General features: G+C 37.2%; 1 protein-coding gene across 1 annotated transcript; it reads right to left on the reverse strand.

The window, feature by feature from the left end:
- Positions 1–9,257: 9,257 nt before the first annotated feature.
- On the reverse strand, positions 9,258–23,768 carry UbcE2M (NEDD8-conjugating enzyme UbcE2M). The gene is made up of 4 exons (XM_083126393.1): positions 23,449–23,768; positions 16,073–16,167; positions 14,454–14,660; positions 9,258–11,073 (listed from the first exon to the last, which is right to left on the reverse strand). Exons 1-4 carry the CDS (start codon positions 23,552–23,554, stop codon positions 10,933–10,935), a joined length of 549 nt encoding a protein of 182 aa, XP_082982519.1. The 5' UTR covers positions 23,555–23,768; the 3' UTR covers positions 9,258–10,932.
- Between the last annotated feature and the right edge of the window lie 48 nt (positions 23,769–23,816).

Raw genomic sequence — 23,816 nt, forward strand, 5'->3', positions numbered from 1 at the left:
AAGGCGACGATGCTACCACTACACCATCGGGGAGGCCAGGGAAATTATTTGATGGTTAGTACACACTTATATGTGACCTGTCTAGTGGACACACAATTTCAAACGTTTTTCAGACCGTTACGAAGAGGCCCAAAGTTTGTGAATAAGTGATACAGTTTGTTCCTTGTTGAGGATGGAGTGGGGCAGCAGAATGCAAATATAACTAAGATGGAGTGGCTCTGTGGTTCCATCTGGTGCAGATTGAAGGTAGACTATGTATCGTGGGAATGAAATGCACGTAATAGAGGTGGAACAAAGCAATTGAATATTTTCAGAAAATGATGCAGCCCATAAAAGTGACATTATTACATAAATGATTTCATAATTTTTTCGCATACAGCCGCAGTAGCTCAGTCGTTAGGGTGTCTTGACTACCATGCAAGAGACCCAAGTTCAACCCCTGGTTGGGGAGAACCGGAATTTTTTCCACCTGTTCAAGCAGCTCCGGCACCCACCCAGCATCGTATAAAGTGGGTACGTGGAGGAAATGCTGGGGGGTAAAGGCTGCCAGGGGCATGGTGCTGATCTCATCACCCCCACCAGCCGTGATCAAGAAAGTGTAGGGTCCTAACTCCACCCCCCCTATACACCTTCATGGCATGGTGCTAAGCACAGGGGAGCACTTTATAATTTTTTTGCATGTCATTTTCTTTTCCAAACAGAACAACTTCAAGGGGAGAAAGCAGTTCATAGCGAACTTTTTTCCCCAACACACACACAAATGGAACATAGTAACCAGCAACTATCCTATTGTTGTCGAACTGAAATTTGTAACACTATTGGTTGCATTGCAAAGGTTCAAAAAGTGTGTTTTAACAGCGAGGATGAGGTTAGGTTACCTTACATAAAACGTCAACCTCTCCCCCACAGTATATACAACTAGACTGCATTTTGAGTTGTACGAGGCTCTGGTGCCTGACTGCAGTCTCTGTGGGGCTTGTGTTGGTGTTGTCAATGTATGCTTGTGATTGTCCCTTCATCCTCATCTTCATGATCAGCCAAAAGTAGAAAAAGAGCGTAAAATCAAAAGAAAGTATTTTTCCCCCCTTTTGCTAGCACCCATATTAATTCTAGCACCTCTCCTACTTGGTTTTATTTAGGTCTTTCGAAAATGATTGTCACTCCCCCATAACTTCGGAAATGCAGCAGTTTGAAATGCATGCCCGGTGTGTGTGTGTGTGTGTTAAGGTAGGCTGTAGTGGCATGTATTGCCACCAGTTGAAGTTGCTGCATCTCTCAGGAGAAATGCTGAATGGGTGCATTTGTGGACAAACCGAGAAAACATAGTAGATAATCATGGGCAACGATAGATACTGGACAGTGTGGTTTCTTTGGAAGGAGTGGCTGGTTTGGACATGCACACAAGGTTAGCAGCTGTGTGTGTGAGAATGCAGCATCCAAGTAGCAGAACTGTTTCGCTGGGTGTTGGACTTCATACGCGAGCATGTTAGCTTCCACACCATTGGCACTCCGGATTCTATAGGGTACACTGTACTGCTTCATGCTCCATATTCGTCAGTTCTTGCACCTAATGACTATGCTCCGTTTGATGAAATGAGTGACAAATTCACATCCAATGACAAGCTTTAGTCAGCTGTCCAGAATGTTTTGCTACAGGAATATGAAACCACCAGAATGATGGTAAAAGTGCATCAACATTGACGAGGAATGCCTCTAATATATTGTGTGCTCACTTTAAAATAAAATAAATTGTTAGTGTGAAGATAAATTGTAGTGCCAATCATTTTTGAATGAACCAAGTAAAGCTGCATGGACTACAGAGTAATTTTAATGGTTTGGTCCTCGTATTTCAGAAAGCAGTGACTGAACAAGGTAATGGACAATTTGAATTCTGTCATCTTTGCTGTCTGCTTTACAATGAATATTCAAGAATTTTAACAAATAAAATACTCTCACTATTAAATACACAGGGTGATTATAAAGTTTTCTCCATTCCGTGCATTGTACAATGCTAGAAAAGGTGTTTTGTGCATCGCTGGGAGTTTTGTGTGGAAGTGGTGTGGTCATTTGGTATAAGGCTCAGTGCAACCTGTGATTGATTGTGTGTTACTTCGAGGTTGGGTTTACATTATCTGTAGAAGTGTTGATAGATTATGTGTTACCAAGTGTTAGAAAAGAGAGAGAGAGGTTTTCCATTCTCATTATGGGTTTGATTCTAATATCTGTTTTTCACAGAAATGGAAGGAAACTTTATAATCACCCTGTATTTCTAATTGGATGATCACGATAAATGATTGAGATATAGTATATACCGGGTGAGCCATGTCAGTTGTCACTAGCAATCATCAGACTTTGTTTTGCCTAGCATAGTGGAAGTCAGTCAAGTTCACAACCGACTTCCACTATGCTAGGCAAAACAGTCTAATGATTGCTAGTGACAACTGACTTATGGCCCACCCGGTATAACTGAATTATGATCATACAAAGAACTTATTTTTTAAATTTGCCAATTGTTTGGTATCACCTATTTTTCCCAAAGCTATGATTGTCACATATTAGGACAACATAATTAAATTTTTCAGTTGTGCAACTTTGCTCAAAGGGGAAACTACATGCTCCAAAACGGTATCGATGCAGGCTGACAGGGTTGCAAGAAGCTGTCACATCCACTTGAATATCCCTGAAGTTGTTCGCCTCGTCTAACCCCACTCGATTTTTACTTGTGGGGTCATGTGAAAACTGTCTTAAGAGACACCGGTAAAGAGCGAGGAGAACTCCTGGCAAGAATCCTTGCTGCCTGCGATATCGTCAGAATGACTCCTTGGATGTTACAGTGACAGCTTCTTGCGACACTGTCAGCCTGCATCGACGCTGGAGGCTGCCATTTTGAACAACTACTGTGACGTTTTCATCATAGAATGCTACGACACACACAGTAATGTCCACATTGAATCTACAAGTCGCATTTTTGTTGTCTTATTCCTCTGTCATAGGCAGCCTACTAGTTTCAGTTTGCAACTTGTTAATGATGCCTTTCCTAACCAGGGTTTCTTCTCAAGACAGTCCTTTTATTACGGTCATGAAAAGTGTCCTCCCCTCTCCTCTCTGTCCACAGATGCAGACAACCATCTCTCAGGAACCAGAATTTCTTTTAATTAGTGGATCTTAACACCAAGACCAATGCCAGGGTGGTGTCCCTATGACCTCTTTATCTTTCTTCCAACTCAAAAGAGGGGCTGCAGCAAACATAAATTACACACAAAGCAGATGGTAAATTACTGGAGATAGACTTACTGCAGCGTTCCAGGCCTTTAAAAGTTACAAGGACATCACAATTTGGAAGAAATTTCTCTCTTCGCTCCATCCAGATCCTAAGGAAGGGGAAAATTCAAAGGAAACACTAGTCCCAGTGAGGCCAGCCAGCTGCTTCGATGTGTTACCGATGCACTAAACAAATTTTAAAGCATTTTTCTAACACCTCGAAAAGGAGCAAATTGGTACAAGAATTCAGTCATAACTTTTTACTGGTTAAAGATACATCGGAAAAACCTTCACCATTGCATTTCTCGTGAAATTCTAGCCTGATTTGATATATCACCCCCCTCCCATTTAAAATTCTGAAGTTGAATTCAAGATGGCTGCCAACCGCACGCGTGGCGTCAATGTGGTTCCCCCATGGCCTGATAACGATTGGTCATCACCATTTCCATGTTGTGCGCTGCAGTGGCCTTGTACTGGGGGTGTTGTGACTTTTTGAGCCACCCTGTACATCATGTAGCATGTGATTTTCGTAGAGTTAGTTTATTACCAGCATGTGTACTTGAAATTCTGAATTAACACTTGAACTTTCGATATGGAAGCTAACATTAGTAAGATGAAACAACTTATCGGTAATGTATTTTAATTCAAAGAAATAAATGTTTTCTGTGTGTGTACAATGCTACCCATCAGGGGGTAACAATTGTCTCTTCTCTCTTAACCATTTCTGGCTGGAACTGGTGCGCTGAGATTCTAGCGGTTGCAATATTATATTGTGTACGATGGTTCACGTGAGCAATGTACATGAAACCCATTTTATGTTCAAATATTTAGGTCTAGGAATTCATCCGTGCAGTTGTTACGCACACATTGAAGCTGTAGTTCAAACACAAAATACATAAATACCTTAAGAAAAATATTGTCCATCATGAGCCACCACTTTCGCCCATCTGTCAGGCAAGTTACGGATTCCGTGGCGAAAGAAGTCCTCATCCTTTGAAACGATCCAGTCCGAGACCCATTTTTCGATATCTTCTGAAGAAGTGAACCGCTGTCCAATCAAATAGTTATTCATGCAATCGAACAAGTAGTAGTCCGAAGGAGCAACGTCTGGTGAATACGGCAGGTGGGGTAAAACTTCCCATCCGACATTTTCTAAATAGGTTTTGACCAGTTTTGCGACATGTGGGCGAGCGTTATCATGTTGAAAAATAAGTTTATCATGTCTGTTCTCCCATTCTGGTCGTTTCCTGGCCAGAGCTTGCTTCAAACGCATTAATTGTCGTCGATAACGTTCTCCATTAATAGTTTCACCTGGTTGCAGCAGCTCATAGTACACCACACCTTTCATATCCCACCATATGCACAGCATAACCTTTGCACAGTGAATATCTCGTTTTGGTTGTGATGGACCTGGTTCACCTGGCTTCACCCAGGCCTTTTTTCGTTTCGGGTTCTCCTAATGGATCCACTTCTCATCACCAGTAACAATGCGATCCAAAAACACCTTTCTTTTCTGTCTTTGAAGCAGCAATTCGCAAATGGTTTTTCGTCTTTCCACGTCTCTGTCTTTCAATTCATGTGGAACCCAATGTGACATCTTTGAATCATTCCCATGGCTTTGAGGCGTTTGGAAACTGTTGTTTGATCAACGCCTAATGCTTCTGCAAGTTCTTCCTGCGTTTGACACGAATCCTGATCGAGCAATGCTCTCAATTCTTCGTCTTCAAATTTTTTTGGCTGTCCAGGTCGCTCTTGGTCTTCCAGGCCGAAATCACCACTTCTGACACGTTCGCTCAGCTAGCGCATGGTCACCATACACTTCCACCAAAATACGATGACTTTCGGTTGCACTTTTCTGCATGTTAAAGTAATGAAGCAGAACACCCCGCAAAAACACTTTATCTGGCACAAACTGCGCCATGTTCAGTTGACTACAAAATGTTGTTGTTGACGCGTCAATCAACTGCCCTATACTACGAACGATGAGTGCGACAGGAGTTTTCAACGCATGTGTGGATACACGTAACTGTGGGACGATACGCTCGTTACGCCATCTCTTGTCCAGGCGCACAAATTAATTCCTAGACCAAATCTATAAAAAAGTGTCTTAATTTCTTGATCTCTGGTAGTGCAAAATTTACATCTGGTGTGAAGACCAAAAATTATAGAATTTAATAGTCAGGTCATTCCATGCGAAATCAATGGATAATAATTATTTTTGAACCTTAAGAATTCGGATTTCTTAGATTTTTTGTTTATACATTGCACCTATGAAGAGGACAAAAACTGCCAAATTTCAAATTTTTTCGGCTCTTAGTTTTTGTGTTATTGAATTTCAAAAAACAAAAATCCCAAAATTTGACGACATTTTGAAATCTTTAAACAGCTGTAGATAAAATATATTTGACCTAGAGAGCTCAAATTGGTGTCATTCTCTTCTGCTTTTAATGAACTTTAATGTGAAATGCAACATGACTGTGGTATTTGAATTTTGTAATTTTTAAAAAACTTGAAAAAATATTTTTTTGAAAATCTCAAAAACACCATTTTTAATTTTTTTGAAAAAAAATGTTTTGAAGACATCAATTGACTATTTGTGTGCAAAATTTCATAATGGGATGGCAATGGGTTCCTATGGAAATCAATTTTTTTGTATTGTAATGTGTGTGAAATTCGCTAAAATGGTTGACTTCCATGTTAAAACCATAACTATAAGCTGAGTGGTTGATGTTGAAGTCTTGATATTAGTCTATAATTTTTGGAGTACAAATAACATGAAAATACCTGAAATTTATCACTGTTAATATCACGTAAGCAAATTAAAAAATGTACAAGGAGAAGTCATTAAATAACAGGAATTTTATTCTAAACTTCATGGAGATTATGCGCAAACAAAATTTGTGTTTCGGCACTCAAAAAGGTTCCTTAGCAACATGCCATAAAGGTGTTGTGACAATCAAGCAGTATGCACCTGCGCAGCTCGTACAGCATGGCCGCTCCACTGTTGACTTACACCGTAGAAGATCAACTAAGTGTTATTCGTTTTATGTTGTCGGAGGGAGTGAAACCTTCTGAAATCTACAGCAGAATGAAGATTCAGTACGGAGAGAATTGTTTAAGTCAGGGGAGAGTGCGAGTGGGTGGAAAGATTTAAAGACGGGGAGAGTGTATGAGTGGGTGGAAAGATTTAAAGAAGGAAGACGAAATGTCAGTGATGAACATTGGAGTGGGAGGCTAGTTTGCGTGGCAACTAAGGCAGTGAAACAGCAGATTGATCAGCGAATCCGTTAATTTAGTACACACTTCCCCGACTAAACAATTGTTTCCATAATGAACCTTCATTCTGCTGTAAATTTCAGTACATGCGTGGGAAGACCCTCTGATTAGGGAGGGGGCTTGATGAAAGTTCATTTGGAGAAAGATAAACCTCATTTCATCTCTGTTTTATTGTATTGATGAGTATGAAACAGGAGTGTATATAGTGCGCGTCCGGACACACTGACAATCACTGTATTAGAAGAATACAAACTTCCATGACACCAATGTTCTTTGCCCCCTAATTTACATGTGAACATGATTTCATATAGTAGATTAAAAAGAACTGCACATAATTTATTCATTTTCAACAGTGATGGCCTTTAGGGGGGGGGGGGATGTATGGGCAATTTATCTTGCAAACACATAAGTAACAAAACTAACGAATAAACTGTATGCAAGTGTTAATAACAAGAAATTTGCTACAGAACAAAGTTGGATAGTTCAATTACATATGAAATAATGCACCTTCCGTGGCAGTTGCAACATCGAAGTCAACAAATTAAGCATATTTCTCACATTACAATGCAAAAAAAGTAATTTCCATAGGAACCCATTGCTGTCCCATTATGAAATTTGCACACAAATAGTCAATTGATGTCTTCAAAACATTTTTTTTCAAAAAAATTAAAAATGGTGTTTTTGAGATTTTCAAAAAAACATTTTTTCAAGTTTTTTTAAAAATTACAAAATTCAAATACCACAGTCATGTTGCATTTCACATTAAAGCTCATTAAAAGCAGAAGAGAATGACACCAATTTGAGCTCTCTAGGTCAAATAGTTTTTTATCTACAGCTGTTTAAAGATTTCAAAATGTCTTTCAATTTTGGGATTTTTGCTTTTTTGAAAGTCAATAACTAAAACTAAAAACCGAAAAAAATTGAAATTTGGCAGTTTTAGTCATCTTTACTGGTATTACCGCTGCAACAAAACTTATCAATTTCCGAGATGTCTAGGTTCAGAGACCGGTTGATTTGGCATGGAATGACCCAGTTGATAATTTCTGGCCAAAACCTGGATTGTCCAGCTCTAACACCCACACCTGCATGATGGTAATCTACATCCAATGCCACACAAATTTAAAGACTTGAACACACTATTCTTGTTATATCATATTGGTACTTGGGTCAGTCTCCATCACCCCTGCAAGTTTGAATCAAGGTCACAAACACCCTGCATATTATATGTTTGATAGCCATCCATGCTAATAGCGGACTTCATGGATCAACATGTTGAGTAGTTGACTCAGCAGTGAAATTTAATGATTAGGTTTCTGTTCTGAGGTGCGAATGTGTGGAAGGTGGCCCAACATGCAACGATGTATATTGTGATGGGGCACCTCCTATCACATTTTAAACTTCACACTTCCTTAACAATACCTTTTATCATGTTTTAATCTAACCTTGTTCAACATCCTGAAGTGATCCAGTGAAAGTTTCCAGAAATAAAGGTACACGTCAGAAATTAGTAAACAGCTGTAAGTATCTGGAGAAATCCCACATTCTGGAATAGGTGGTGTAGGAAATATGATTCCATGCTGATTGATCCTTTCATTAGGGATGGACTGATATGAAACTTTTGCCAACACTAATAAATAGACATATGCAAATTTTGTTTTTGACGAAAATACGAAATATGAAATAACATGCTGTAATGTTCATTTTTCATGTTTCTGAAAGGTGTGAGATGCATTTTTCTACCCTGTTTTGTCACGAAATAATGCGAAATGAACTGCAAAATGCGAAATATACTCTTAAACACGAAATTTACCGTTTATATACAGACGCGACACTTTCTGAAGTCTGAAGTATCCTGTGAGTTATGCAATTCACGGAAAATTGATTAATTCGGCTGTAAATATTTGAGAAGCAAAAATGGACCGCTTTACACAGGAATAAACTTAATACTCTGGTAATGACATAAATGTGCTATTATAAGGGTTAAGTTTATTTTGTGTAATAAGTGCAGTTTTTAAATCAAATTTAGGATTATATTCAAAATTTTAAAATCAAAATGTCATTTTATATAGCACTTTTGATGTGATTATTCACCGCTATAACACCGAAATTGTATTTTATTTACCGCTTTTGAACCTGAAATCGACTCTTGTTTTTGTACCGAAATTTTGCTTTTTTATTTACCAAAAATATGTGCCTCTACTAATAAATTAATAATATAAAATACTGACAACCAATGTTCTACTGATCCAATAAAAGGTTGTAAATGTATCCTGAGGAAAATCGATGCATCATTAAACTCTTAATATTTGCAATGAGGCGAGTGCAGTGTGTTTTACCTTAAAAAAAGACATACATAGACATTTACTTTACAAAACCACGAGAGACTATTTTTATGAATATAAACATATAATTCATAACAAATTGGCAGAATTTTACACACAATTACTGGCTACTTATAGATAGATCAGTAAAAATATTGATAAACTGATATACCGATATTGACCGATACTGATACTGAGAGTATCAACTAATCTGCCCCATCCCTATACATTACTTTTCCTGCTAAACGCAACACAACAGGAAAAAGAAACAAAAACAATAAAAGAACATCCCCTCCTTTTTTTCTTCTTCTTCTTAATTTATGGTTATGTCACCTTTGCATAGTTAATAACTTTTCTCTTCAAGACCCACTTGAATATGAAATTGATACCATACCTTTATTTTTATTCTTACTTCGTGTTTCTTGCAACAACAAAAAAAAAAGTTATACATGTTGCATATTCACAACAGGTGCATGAAGACAATATTTTGAGAATCTTATACAAAATGATATACATAGTTTTATTACAGTTCAGTAACATCTAGTGTGTATCATAGCTACTGCCTGGAAACAAATATTGCTCAGGCAAACTTTAAAATTGCATTTGATACAGTAGCCAACTACCAACTTTTCAATTGTTTTAAACTGTTCATTCACAACCCAACACTTACTTACTTGCAGACAAATTGAAACCCCCTTTTCTTTCAATCCTTTTTTTTTCTAAAATTAACCTTGTACACAACAAATGTCCATGTGAAATAGGTAGTGTTTTATAGAAGCATGGTATGAGAACCACTCAAATGCATGCGGACTTCCAAGCTATTCACAAGATAGTGGTAAAGGTTTATCATCAATGTTGTTGAAGAATAGAGTGATAAGATGCATTTGATGAAGAGCTGATTATATTTGTTGATTTCAAGAATTAAGATTTCCCTTCTACATTTATCTCTGCACATAAAAGTTTCATTAGAAGGGCACAACTAATGAATAAATATTAATATCACAACCACTAGCAAGGCGTCTGTGTTGCTTGTTCCGTTGGGTCTCTCTTTTTGGTATTGCACATAACTGTCACCTTATGTGCAACTTTGCAACATCTGATAAAAAAAAATTCAGGGATTTTTAAATTTGCATTTTTTCCTTAAATGAAAATAAATAAGCAACCATTACTTTGTGTACATGAACTGTAAAAATTATATAATCACGAATGCGTACACTTTTGAATGTTAAAATGTTATGCAACCATTTTAGATAGGTTGAAAATAACTGAAACAGAAATAAAATACCTAAACAGGTATAAATTCATACCTGTTGTATGCAATCAAATTAATGTTAGCATCTTAACACACCTGAATTTGTGTACATACACTTTGCCACATTGCACAGTGTAGTGCAATGAACATAATAAATACATTTATTAGGGAAAATTAAGATTCTGGAGAATGATGTCCAGAAATGCATGTTAAGTTGAGATGGTTTTCTACCAAGTGGAAATTACAGGTACAAGAATTCAATATTAACAACTCAAGAGTAAGTAGAGTACACCATCTTTTTTAGTTTGTATACACATTACTCTTAAATAAACGTGGAAAAGCTTCATTCACACAGGCCCACACCTTGCAAAAGCACAGTTTTTATAGCTAAAGAGTGAAATTGTGCACATAGCATTATCATCTTTTCTTCCCCCAAGTAATAATTTATTGGACAAATTTTATGAACTCAAAAATGATAGCACTAAAAAAAATAATTTACAAGACCAATAATAATAAAAATATTACAATTTCATGACTTATTACTTGTTTGTAAAACATAATGAAATGTGATTGTTAAATCGTAGAAACTAAAAAAAAAAGTAATCGCATTGGAGAGTTGCGAGTGTAGCACATCCAACTACTTTTGCCCAGTGGTTATGCATTATGTCAAGGTAAACTATACGTAGTCCTCTACCCTTGGCACAACCACCCTTCTCAAGATGGGGGATGATGCCGTTTTCCCTCTTCTTTCTTAAATTTTCCATCACAGAACCGTGGGAACTCTTTTTTTTTTTTTTTTTGTCCCTTTGCACATAGAATCCTTCACTTCAAACACCTCTCAAAATACACCGACCCTACGTAGCCACCACGCATTGCTTTCTGAACATTCTGCTCAAAGAGGCGCCTGTTATTCTGGAGGACTTCGGCAGCTTCCTTGTTCAATGGGTCCTCAGGATTCGGTTCCTATGAACAAAAAGAAACAGAATGTAGGTACACATTTATTCCAAGCTATAATCAGAATTAAGGCCCACGTTTCACACTATATTGTGCTCATACAGAAGGCCCTGTTCTGTATTATAAGAATTTGCTGTATACACATAAAGGGTGTGTCATAAGTAATTGCACAAACTGACACAGTTGAAAGTACACGATAATAGAAGCAAAAAAATTCTCAGTAAACATGGGTCCGAAACGAGCCGTTTGAGATAATTGTGAATGTGTGGTTACAAGCTGCCACCGACTTCATTGTTTGTAAACGTCGTCCTAGTTGGTAAAATGCTAGAAAAAGTCACTGGAGATCTCATTGCTTTTACTGAACATTCTACTTACTTTAACAAACGTTAGTATGTTACATGTAACAATTAGTGCACACTCGTACCTGTTAAAAGTGTCGTCCTTGCATCTGGATGCAATACTGTGCGCGATTCCGCATTGAGTTTTGAATTCTTTCGAACACCGCCGGTTCATTTCGGAATTGGTCACAAGCATGTACAATTCTCTGTACTGATTGTATCCATCCTGTTTGATTACAACGCCACCTCTCGGAAATGTTCTGTTTTGTAAACAAAGAGCAAACCTCCGACCACGCAAGGAGTAAAGCACTCGGTGTTTACAAAATGCAATCAGTGACTGCTTCTAACCACACATTCACACACATTATTAGCATTTTACCAACTAGGACGACGTTTACAAACAATGAAGTCAGTGACGGCTTGTAACCACACATTCACAATTATTTAAAAAACAGCTCATTTGCCTTCTATTATCGTGTACTTTCAACTGTGTCAGTTTGCGCTATTATTTATGATACACCCTGTATAAGACAAAGTTAACCATTGCCATGAGGGCATATGGGGAGGGGTATGTGAAGAAGCTTTGGCCCCAGACGTTTACAATACAGGCCATGGTGGAGGATTGTGAGCAGCACCTCACCAAGTGTAATACTGTTACGCGTGGCCTTGCTCCACATATTCCCGAGACAGAGTGTGGACTATCTGTGCATAAAGTGGACTTCAACTAAAAGTTGAGATTTTTACTGTGAGTTATGTGCATGCAATGCTTCTTTTATGCCAAATTTCAGATTTTTCATGAGGAGCCATCTGAAACATGTAATCCCGAAACTTTCAAAATTCCACAAACAACTCTGTACACACCTTGTAGGCAGGTATACACATAAAACAAATTTCAAGCCTTAGAGTAAATCCTTCATTCAAAAGAACTGTCTTAAACGTTCAATTTTCTCACAATTCTAACCTAAATTTTTGCAGTAAAGAAGTGATTTTGAGCAAAACTTACTCAAATTTCTTAGAATGCACACTTTAATAACTACAAGATGAATTTTATTCCTGGCCTCTAGTTCTAATAATTTCTGAGATGATAAGGTTTCCATAAATGGCTATGTAAGCAAAAAATACCACGTGCCATATTGAAAAGAATGGCCATCCCAATACCACGTGCCATATTGAAAAGAATGGCCATCCCAATACCACGTGCCATATTGAAAAGAATGGCCATCCCATGAGAACTCTGTGCAGAAGAAAAATTTAAACAATGTTTCTGATATCCTAAAAAATGTAGAAACCTATGTACTAAAAAGGGAATTTTCCAAAACTGGTGATTCAATCAGTTAGTTTTATATTGGATGAATGTATATGTAATGGCCCTTTATTAAATGCTAAGAACACACTTCAAGTTTCGTGTAGCAAGAAAAACATACCGGGTTTTGGTAAATGATTATCGGGATTTCCTCATTGTTGTAATCGATCTGGGTGAATGACACGGTGAACACAAATGCACGATATTGTTGAGAAACTCAAGTTTTGTTCCTTATTTGTTTCATAGACCTCTGTTTCCCGATTCTGCCGAGGCAGCAGTTTTCCAAAATGGCAGATATTACTAGTGAGAAGGCATTCATGTCCGTGAATATCATGCAACGAGGTCCGTTACAGTTGTGCAACGACATTTTCGTGCGCGATATCGGAAAGATGCACCGTCTGACAATTCGATTAGAAGGTGGTATGCACAGTTCAAAGAAAAAGATTGCATTTGCAAAGGCAAAAGCAGTGATCGACCATCAGTGTCGGATCATGATGTGGAGCGAGTTCGTGAAACCTATCTATGGAGCCCAAAGAAATCGATTCCTGCTGGATCCAAGGAACTAAACATTCCGAAGACAACATTATGGAATGTTCTACGAAAACAGCTAAACATGAAACCATACCGCATCAGAAGCTAACACGTAACGACAGTAGTGTACGGGAAACGTTCGCCAGCAATATGCAAAATCTCATGGTTGACGATGACAATTTCATCGAGAATTTAGTTTCCACTGACGAGGCGACATTCCACCTAAGTGGAAAAGTAAACACACACAATGTGTGCATATGGGGAACGGAAAAACCTCCTCAGTTTGTTGAGTTGGTTTGGAACTCACCTAAAGTGAATGTTTTTTGTTCTGTGTCATGAGAAAAGGTGTACGGTCCATTCTTCTTCATGGAGAAAACGGTTACGAGATTGACATTCCTGGATATGTTGAATGAGTGGCTATTTCCTCAAGTGGAAGAAGATTCTAACACCTTCATCATGCAATTGGATGGAGCCCCACCTCACTTCCACTGTGAAGTGCGATCATTGCTCAACAGAAAATTACCACCACGTTGAGTTGGGCGTGAGAGTGATGAGGATGAAAACCTTTTATCATGGCTGCCTGATCATTCCCCTGATCTTTCTCCTTGCGATTTTTTTTATCTGGGGATACGTAAAAGATACAGTTTACTATCCTCCATTAACCACTACCATTGAGGAACTGAAAACCTGCATAACGAATTCCATCAACAGTGTTACACGTGATATGCTGTCCCGAGTGTGGCAGGAAATGGACTATCGCTTAGATATCTGCAGGATATTGCAAGGCGAGATACAAACATTTGTGACTTTGTCATAAAAACTTCGTGAGTTTTCTAACAGTTTGCAAAAAATTGCATGTATCTATCTTTATTACATAAAATACAGTGCTTGTTTGTAACCCCAACAATCATTTACGAAAACCCTGTATATCTCTGAACATGTAGTGTGTTCGTAAAATCAAAAACAAGTCTTGGTACATATGCTGTACCATGCCGCATTTGGTCGAAATACTTCCTGGTGCAGGATATGTACCCAGCTGTATTATAATGAAATCTGGAAATTCTACAAATCACTTTTCATAACACAAATGTATATCTCACAGTGTGTTTAGTACCTAGTAAAACAATTTTCAAATAAAATTTTGTTTGTTATTTTCAGCTGTCTCTAGTGGAACAATATCACAAATATATGTTATTAACCAAAGACAGTAATCTTACCAAAAATAAATACTGGAGTCCATAGACGATTGAATTAATTGTAAGGACAGGCTTCCAATCTTCCCGTAGTATATTCAAACATACGTTACCCTCAAGATCTATATTTGGGTGATATACTGGAGTTTCACATTTTACTTTTGGTGGTTCATGTGGGTAGTTGGGTCCAACTTTAAAACTAAAAATGAACCTTCCACCTCTATAGAAACCCTGCAAAGACAAAACAACCAGTCAGTTTCTTCACACAAGGAGGCTCTGTTATTAATAAAATAAGTGGTTTCATTTAACAAGACTACCTAGTATATTGCAGATGCTCCAGGATATGCACTGTGAGAAAACTAGATTTTCCTGAAATAGTCTTCCACATAAGGATTTAACAGGGTGATGCCGAGATATTTTATCACAATTAGAATAGTGAAGAAGTCTGCTTGCACCCAAATTCAAATCCCTTAACTACACAACTGCTCGTATATTGGCTACCAGAAGTAAAAGGATCTAGCAATATTTTTGCAGGAATATTTTGCATTTTGGCTACTAGAAGCAAAAGGATCTAGCAATATTTTTGCAGGAATATTTTGCATCATCATTTATAATTTCCATCAGTGACGAACACGACAGTAGGTATTTTTCGGTGAAGAAGGTCGAAACACTGCATACCCACAACATGAGTCAAGATGTGCCCGCCATATTGTGTGTTCCGGAAGCGAAGAAAGGAATAAAAAAAAGCACTCAGAATGTGAAAATTTGAGTTTGTTTTCATGTAAAAAGCATAATGGCACCTTGAATTATGTTCCGTAATACACAATTGGTAAGTACGAACCATGCGAAACACAAAATATTCGATTTTAATGTGTCTCCGATGTATGAAACTGGTACCACCTGCTACTTCTCACACACAGAAAGAATCAGAGTATCTACAGAAATAACAAATCATTTTTTTTTCATTACTTTTTCTTTACCTCCCCCCCCATTTTCTTAACATTTATTTAATCGCTCCCCTTAGGTATAGTTGGAAATTAAGAAATATATATATTTTTATTGAATTAAAAACCCCTACCACAGCCCTGGTTAAGATGAAAACTGAAACTGTACTTTTAAGAAGAGATTTAGACTTGCTATTAATGCATGTAAAAATTAATGCTTCAGACTTCATCCTGAACGGTCACATTATTTAATATTTTTCAAAAACTTCCCACATTAAAGAACGTAATTGTTAAGAACAATTCTTAACCACAACTCAATACCATTTTAGATTTGGAAATATTCAATTTCATCAAATCACAGTGCAGGTAAATGCACTATACTGTAAAAAAAGAGCAAAAATTATTGACCACAACCATAATTTCTTGACCTACCTATTGATTTCTTGACATTCGTCACTGGTAGACACTCTGAGAATTCAACTGAAGTACAAAGTAGGTGAATATATACCACTATGACCTAAGTTTTTAATGTGTTTTGTGCTGTTTCTTCTAGATTTTACTATGCTGATATAATTATAAGTTCTGGGTGATTTATAGTTGTAGTGATTTTATTTTCATATTCATCTAAATATTTTCACAAAATCATTTCCTCGATGTCAACTATGAGAATGCAAAACAAGAATTTAATAAAGTACTCACCTCATCTGGACAAATGACTAATTTGAAATTTAAGAGATCATCTGGATCAGGGAACTCCGTATTGCATGTTTTTGGCAGGTTCAATTCATTTATATCTGTCAAGAAAAACAAGTGAAAAAAATTAAATCTAACATGAATTGACTACTGTGTTGTAGTCTGGCTTTAAGAAAATTTCTCATATACTTTGTACAATACAGTTTGGTTTGACAGCAGAACTTGGGCACAAGGGTTTACCCAGAATTTTCCATATTGGGGGGTGGAAGTTTGTATTTAGGTAGTTGTAAGGGCAATTTTGGAGACAAAAGAAACATAAATTGGGTCTTTGTTGAAATTTGAGGAAATTTGATAAACTGTAAATAAACATGGCAGCTGATATTTTGCAAACTATCATTTAAAAAATTGTCAAAGTTTAGGTACAAAGAATATAAAAAATATTTTAAGTTACAATTATAGAGTACATCAATGGAAGACAAGATGCTGAAATTACTACAGTTTCATTAACACACACAACCGTTAGTGAAGTGTTTGTGTTTCAGCATTATAAATCAATGTAGTTGGGTATTGTTCTTTAAGTCTCAAGAATTAAATTGCATAAATCAAAACTCCCATGACTGACCCATCCTACACAAAACTTACAAAAGGTTTTCCTTTAATATGTTTTTTTTTTAAATTCAAGTTTTGGAAAAACAATTTATCTTAATACAGTCATGTTGAATATCACAGGACAACCTCTACAGAACAGATTAAAAATTAATCCAAGATGAACCTGCAGCTCAAATATCTAGAGTGTTCGGGAAAGAGCACTTCAGGCTCGACTGGACCGTTGGCAGCCGTAAGGGTGAATTTTTTCAAGTTTTCATCTTCATTCGAAAAACCTCTGTTCTAGAGTATTGACGTGAATTTTTGTGTAGTTTGCTTTCGATGCTATTCAGATATTATCAAAAGTTTCGCGATGATGTAAGTCTATTACATTTTTGATAATATCTAAATAACAGTGAAAGCAAACTACACGAAAATTCACGTCAATGCTCTAGAAGGAATTCTAGCGTATGTAATTTTCCATATTTTGGAATATCAAAGAGGTTTTTTGAATGGAGGACAAATTGCAAATATCGCCTTTACAGCTGCCAAAGGTCCAGTCGAGCTTTAAGTCAAAAAATGTGATTTTCTGTTGCCTTCATTTAAGGGAGAATTCACACCGAAGAAACACGCGACATGCAACACGAAATACGTGTCGTTTGGAAGCCAACACTCAGTAATCAATGCAACCTTTCGAACTGAAGAGACATGGCAAGATTCGCGTGTCGCTTACGTGCCTCTCGGACTGTGCCGTTTTCGCAATACCGTGCATCGTGTTGCTTCAGTTTGTGCGCAGCGAATGCTTCATTCCAACGAGCTATATTTAGACTCTAACAGTTGGGCTGAAAAGTTCGTAGGCTGACTCATAGATGGCGTTACTAGAATTAAATCCATGTGATTTTTACTTAGTACTAACCTTCAAAAGATACGTGTATAAATTTCACAGCTGCCGGATAATTAGTTCGTGAGATATAGCATTGTGAGTGAAGCAGCTTTTGTTATTGTGAAAAAATGGATAAAAAAGAATTTCGTGTGTTAATAAAGCATTGCTTTTTGGCGAAAAAAAATACTGTTGAAGCCAAGGCCTGGCTTGATAAACATTATTCGGACTCTGCACCAGGAAAATCAACCGTTGAGAAGTGGTTTGCTAAATTTAAACGAGGCGAAATGAGCATCGAAGACGATGCACGTAGTGGACGCTCCAAAGAGGCTGTTACCGACGAAAACATCAAAAAAGTCCACAAAATAATTTTAAATGATCGTAAAGTGAAGTTGATCGAGATAGCTGAGACTTTGAAAATATCAAAGGAATGTGTTGGACATATTGTGCATGAATATTTGAACATGTAAAAGCTGTGTGCAAAATGGGTGCCGCGCGTGCTCACAATCGATCAAAAGCAACAACGTTTTGATGATTCGGAGCAATGTTTAGCGATATTCAACCGTAATAAAATTGCTTCCCCATCCACCATATTCTCCAGATCTGGCCCCCAGTGACTTATTCCTGTTTGCAGACCTTAAAAGAATGCTCGCTGGAAAGAAATTTAGCACTGATGAAGAGGTAATCGCCGAAACGGAGGCCTATTTTGAGGCTAAAGAGAAATCGTACTATAAAAATGGCATCGAAAAATTGTATGACCGCTATAATCGTTGTATCGCCCTCGAAGGCAACTATATTGAATAATAAAATCGAATTTTGTCAAAAAAATATTTTTTACTATGTTAGCCTACGAACTTTTTAGCCCAACTGTTAGAAGAGAGCACAACCAGCATTATGTTTGAACCTCTAATTTGTTGATATAATAAAGTATCGATATGTACAATGTTTTAAGATTTAAACACATCGTTCATTTAGCTTTTTCAAGTTTTTTGATGCAGTTATGTATCGGCTGTGATTTGCCTTCAACATCATGAAAAGAGGCCATGTTTTGGGCATTTACCTGACTGCTTTTATTTGAAAAAGTCAGCTTATGAGGAACTTTAGTCCAAAATATATTAGACAACATGGTAAAGTACTCTAGTGCATTGTTTTTCAACTGCCAGGCCGCGACCCGATGCCGTGCCCTCGTATCAACTATACTGAGCACCGAAATGTTCTGCTGAAACTGGTTGACAACTATCATAATCCCAATATCATATTTGAGTTGTGAGTTTCCGTTTTTAAGTCCATTTTATGCACAAATAGACTAATCAGAACTGGATCTGCCCGGTGCCTCCCCGGTTATCGAACCCGGGATCACTTAATTACAAGGAGACGACGTTACCACTTTGTCTTCCATATTTTTATATTTGTAAACAATCCTACACACGTAATCAAACTATTATTACTCTTGATTATGCTAGAATTTATTTATCAATATTTAATTTCATAGGTATATGTTAATTCATGCATAAAATCTTAAATACTGTAAAGATTTACGAGGAAAATTCTTCGGCTAAGGGCACTGACTTAAATAAAAATACCGTGACATGGTTTCACGAAGGTTGAGAGCCATTTCTCTAGTGTTTAGGTATTTGCTTTATTCAGGCTGAAAAGACTAGCGTATACAGTTTGATTTCGGTGCATATTATTTCTCAGTTTTCTCGTGCACAACATGCCTCTCCCAAGTTTCAATAACTTGCACAAATTTTACAATGCAATTTACATGTCACAATGTCTCTTGTTATGTTATTTTCGGGTGACTAATAAACTGATTAATGCAATTATTCGGTACCATCATGCAAACTGAGCAAAGAAACCAGTGTCGCTTGCCACGTGCATCTTGTCTCTTCAGTGTGAAACACTCGTGTCGCGTGTTTCTTCGGTGTGAATTCTCCCTACAAGACACTGAATTAATTAAAGAAAATATTAAAAGTATAATTTTATATTGGGCATGTGTAAAGATTCTAAACAGTTATGACTCAACATGTGTATCACGTCTGCAATGTTTGCTTCTGAAAGAATAAACATACATTACTGCCTGCTGTAAAATTGCTTTGTTTGACTTAAGTGCTTTTCCCCAGAAAATCCTATGTAGGTCCCCATGTATTTGTATAAATGTAAATCAAGATCATGGAAAAATTTATGTTTTTCAAATTTTCAAAAAAAAAATTTCCAGAAAACGTAAGTCTATAACTCCATGAAAGGTCATGAATACTTCATTATACATGGTTACTTCTGTAACATCATTTCCACCATTTGTAATTTCATTTCGTTTCAGCGATGAAAGCATCACTTGGACATCATAGCCTATTGCACACTTGACATTCATTGCTTCAAAATGACAGCAAGAGTCAGGAAGTGTTAGTCTTGTTTCCTGCACCAGAGCAAGCATTGCCCATAACTTCTGTCGTGTGACTAGAGCTCCAGGTCACGTAAAAGCAATCAAAAGCATAGGAGTTTATTGCCCCACAGAGGCAATGACCACTCTTCTGAAACAATATTTACATCATACATGTCTTTTCCATTGAAACTGAAGGAATTCACGATGGACTGAAGACAAAAAACTTAACATATTGTATTAAAGGCCATTCCTCTCAAACTTTTAAAAAAAAGTTAATCATGACAATGAAGATGGATGATGATCAAACAAAACAAAACATAATGACTTTTTGCACGCATAAGTCTTAAAATCGCACAACACTCATGTCATATGCCATAAAAAAGACTACAATTACCCACAATTCCTCTAATCCATCGATGAAATAACAAATGTGTTCATAGACAAGACTTTTGTAGATGTACAATTGGCATACAACATCTATCAAAGTTACAGATTCGTTTCCTTGGTTGGTGTCTTTTTATAGCACACATTTTCACCAAATAAGCATCTTGGTGCTCTCTTGTAAAAAACTTACTGAACATAAGAAGCTTTGTAGCATGTTGAACTTCACCAATGGATACACAGCACAGATAGCTTTGGTATATACAGTCATTTCCAGTTGTGTGGCTTTCTAAACAAGGCTTCTATGTTACTTCCATCTTGTTTATGCCTATGTCTTTTTATTATTATTATTTTAGAGAGAGAGAGAGAAAATTCGTCCACACTTTGACCTGCCAGTGTGGAATGATAATCTGCTCTACAACTGCTTACTGCCATTACGTGACTGCTTCATCATCCCTCCTGCAAATGGTGTGAACTCAGGTTATTCTTCAATCAACCATGTTTTCTTTAAATAGCTCTGGCGTGAACTGTAGTTATTTTGTCATTAAAGAAGTCAGTTCATCATCACATTCTATGGTGGGTTCCATTTGAAAATGCTGAGAAATGGACTATTAATACTTCAGGTATTTCTTTTGTATGTACATGTTTAGAGTTTCTCATCAACAGTGATTTGCTGGTAATTTTATCACAAGGGGTCAAAGAGTGGCATACCCGGGGGTCATAACCCTTCCTATTGTCCAGTATTCCCAAGAAAAAAGATGACAAAACAAGGTCTGGCTACTAACAAGAGTAGCACCTCCATTTCAAAATTCCTGGGCATGCCACTAGGGTCAAAATATTACAATCTGGCTATTTAGAATGAGGTAAGAGCTACGAACATTTGGCAATGTAGAGAACATCTCAACCAAACACAGAAGTGACCAACATTATCTGATCATTAATGTAAATTAATCTTTTTATACTATAATACAGCATGCACTAAATTAATACTGAAACCAATTTCATCACTGCCATTTCCGTGGAAGTTTTGTGTTCCATAACATTGCATGTTCCTTACTTCTACTTACCTAATGCTAAAGCAATACTACTAAAAGGTTATGAATAAATCCACGTAAAAGAAGAAACCAAGTGTGGTTTACCTACAAATATAACTGTCAATCGACTTTTAAATGTATTTTCTTTATATTATACCAGGTGTGCCGGTTAATAGTTCATAATTCATCAGAAAGAAAACAAGTGTATCTGGGGAGAAAGATAACAAATGCTTTATTCAAAGTATGCGCCATTGCTAGCTATACATTGTGCCCATCTGTCTGTCAAATTGTGGATGCCCTTCCAGAAAAATCGTTCACATTTTGAGGTGATCCAGTCAGCAAGCCATTGTTCGACATCTTCATGTTGAAGTGTTGCTGGGAAAGTGAGTGAGACATCGATGAAAACAAGTGGTAGTCTGAAGGTGCTAAGTCTGGTGAGTATGGTGGGTGGGGCAAGAATTTCCAGCCAAGTGCAGAAATGGTGTCTCTGATGCGTGATGAGGCGTTGTCGTGCTTCAAAATCACTTTTCCGTGTCTTGTCACCCAATCTGAGCGCTTTTCGATCAATGAATGGTTCAAATTGACGAGTTGTTGACGGTAGCGAACTGCATTCATTGTTTCACCTGGTTTCAGAAGCTCATGGTACACCACACCCTTCTGATCCCACCAAATGCACAGCATTGTCTTCCTTCCGAAGCGATTCGGTTTTGCGGTCGATGTTGAAGGTTGTCCTGGGTCAACCCATGACTTTTTGAATTTTGGGTTCTCGAAGTAGATCCATTTTTCGTCCCCAGTCACTATCCGATGCAAGAAAGACTTTCTTTCATGCCGAGAAAGCAACACCTCACACACAGTTTTTCGCTTTTCCATTTGTCTGTTGTTCAGGTGGTGTGGGACCCATTTTCCTGCCTTCTGGATCTTTCCCATGGCATGAAGACGAACAGATATGGTTTGGCAACCAACATTTAACTTCTCTGCTAGTTGTTGTTGCGTTTGCGTATCGTCTTCATCCAACAGTGCTTGCAATTCGGCATCTTGGAATTTTTTCAGCTGGCCTGGCGATCTTCGTCTTTCAAGTCAAAATCACCACTTTTGAATTGTCGAAACCAATGCACACACGCATCTTGCGTTAGGACATTGTCACCACACGTTTCCACAAGGATACGATGGCTTTCACTCGCGGTTTTTCTTTTGATTGAAGAAGAAAAGCAGGACGTGCCGCACATGCTCCTTATTTGGTTTGAAGGTCAACATGTTTCCCACACAAACCAAATATGACAATCACTCGCACTCGGTTGCACATCTACGGCGTTTTGACAGGTACTGTCCTGGCAACACACAGACTGTTGGGACCCTTGCTTCCAGCGCCATCCAGCGAAGAAATTAAGAATTATTAACCGGCACACCTGGTATACAATATCATAACCTTTCTGTATATATATGCATAAAGTTACATGCAGCTATTATGTTTATGCTTAAGTATTTTCAAAACCAATAGTAGTGAAAACAAAAATTGTTTCCTACACTTGTTTATGAACATAGTAAGGTGTTACAAATAAATAAATAACTTGAATATCTGCTATAGCTTTGATTCTTTGTACTTTCTAATGAATGTTGCATCTGGAAGGTCAAGTTGTCAAATGAACAGTTATCTTTTACACATACAAAAATATATGATATTTCATTGTAAAAGGTAAGTGATATTGATATTGCCTTCATCATTTGATGCATTTATATGTAGTAATCACATAACATGTTTACATGTAGTCACAGGCAGCAGTATATTTACCTGCTAACTATTCTATAATCTTAGATTTGCAACTAAGGGTTGCCCAACCAAAACAAATCAACCTAAGGATGGATGAATCACTAGTGATTGCTAAAATGGCATATTAATTTCTTTGCACTTGACTTCATTTAATTCACACTGCTTATTCGGTTCTCGGAAAATTTACAAGAAATTTGTTCGTTGAATACCCAAATACGTCAATTAAATTTAATATCGAGTTGTGATATACATACGAAGAATTTGCGTTCTACTACCCTCTTCGAACCAGATTTGAACGCTTACATTTATAGTTCTATCTACGGAAATTAATTTATACAAACAAATATTTACCTTTCGTTATTCGGAGCTGGGCTGCAGAAAATTTCTTTTGGTTTCCTGATCTCGGTGCTGATTCACCATCTTTTTTCTGTTGTTTTAAAGAAAAAAGTTTTATCATTGTCAAAATATTGAAATTAAGAAAACACGATTACTTTTCAAACATATGAATATTTCTGTTTCTACGAAATTTGCATGAAATCCTAAACCTTACAAAAGTTTGTATCCAAAATACTCAACACTTCAAGTGTTCAAGAACACAAAACTCCACGACACAAATCGCAGAAAGCAACGGAGCTAACGAGTAGTACGAATTGTAATTGATCGCAATTTCTAACAGATGGCAGCAGCAACCAGTGGTCAAACGCCTGATGAAAGACATT

Source organism: Lepisma saccharinum, chromosome 8, assembly GCF_977018435.1.
Source record: "Lepisma saccharinum chromosome 8, izLepSacc3.1, whole genome shotgun sequence".
Classification (NCBI taxonomy): Eukaryota; Metazoa; Arthropoda; class Insecta; order Zygentoma; family Lepismatidae; genus Lepisma; species Lepisma saccharinum.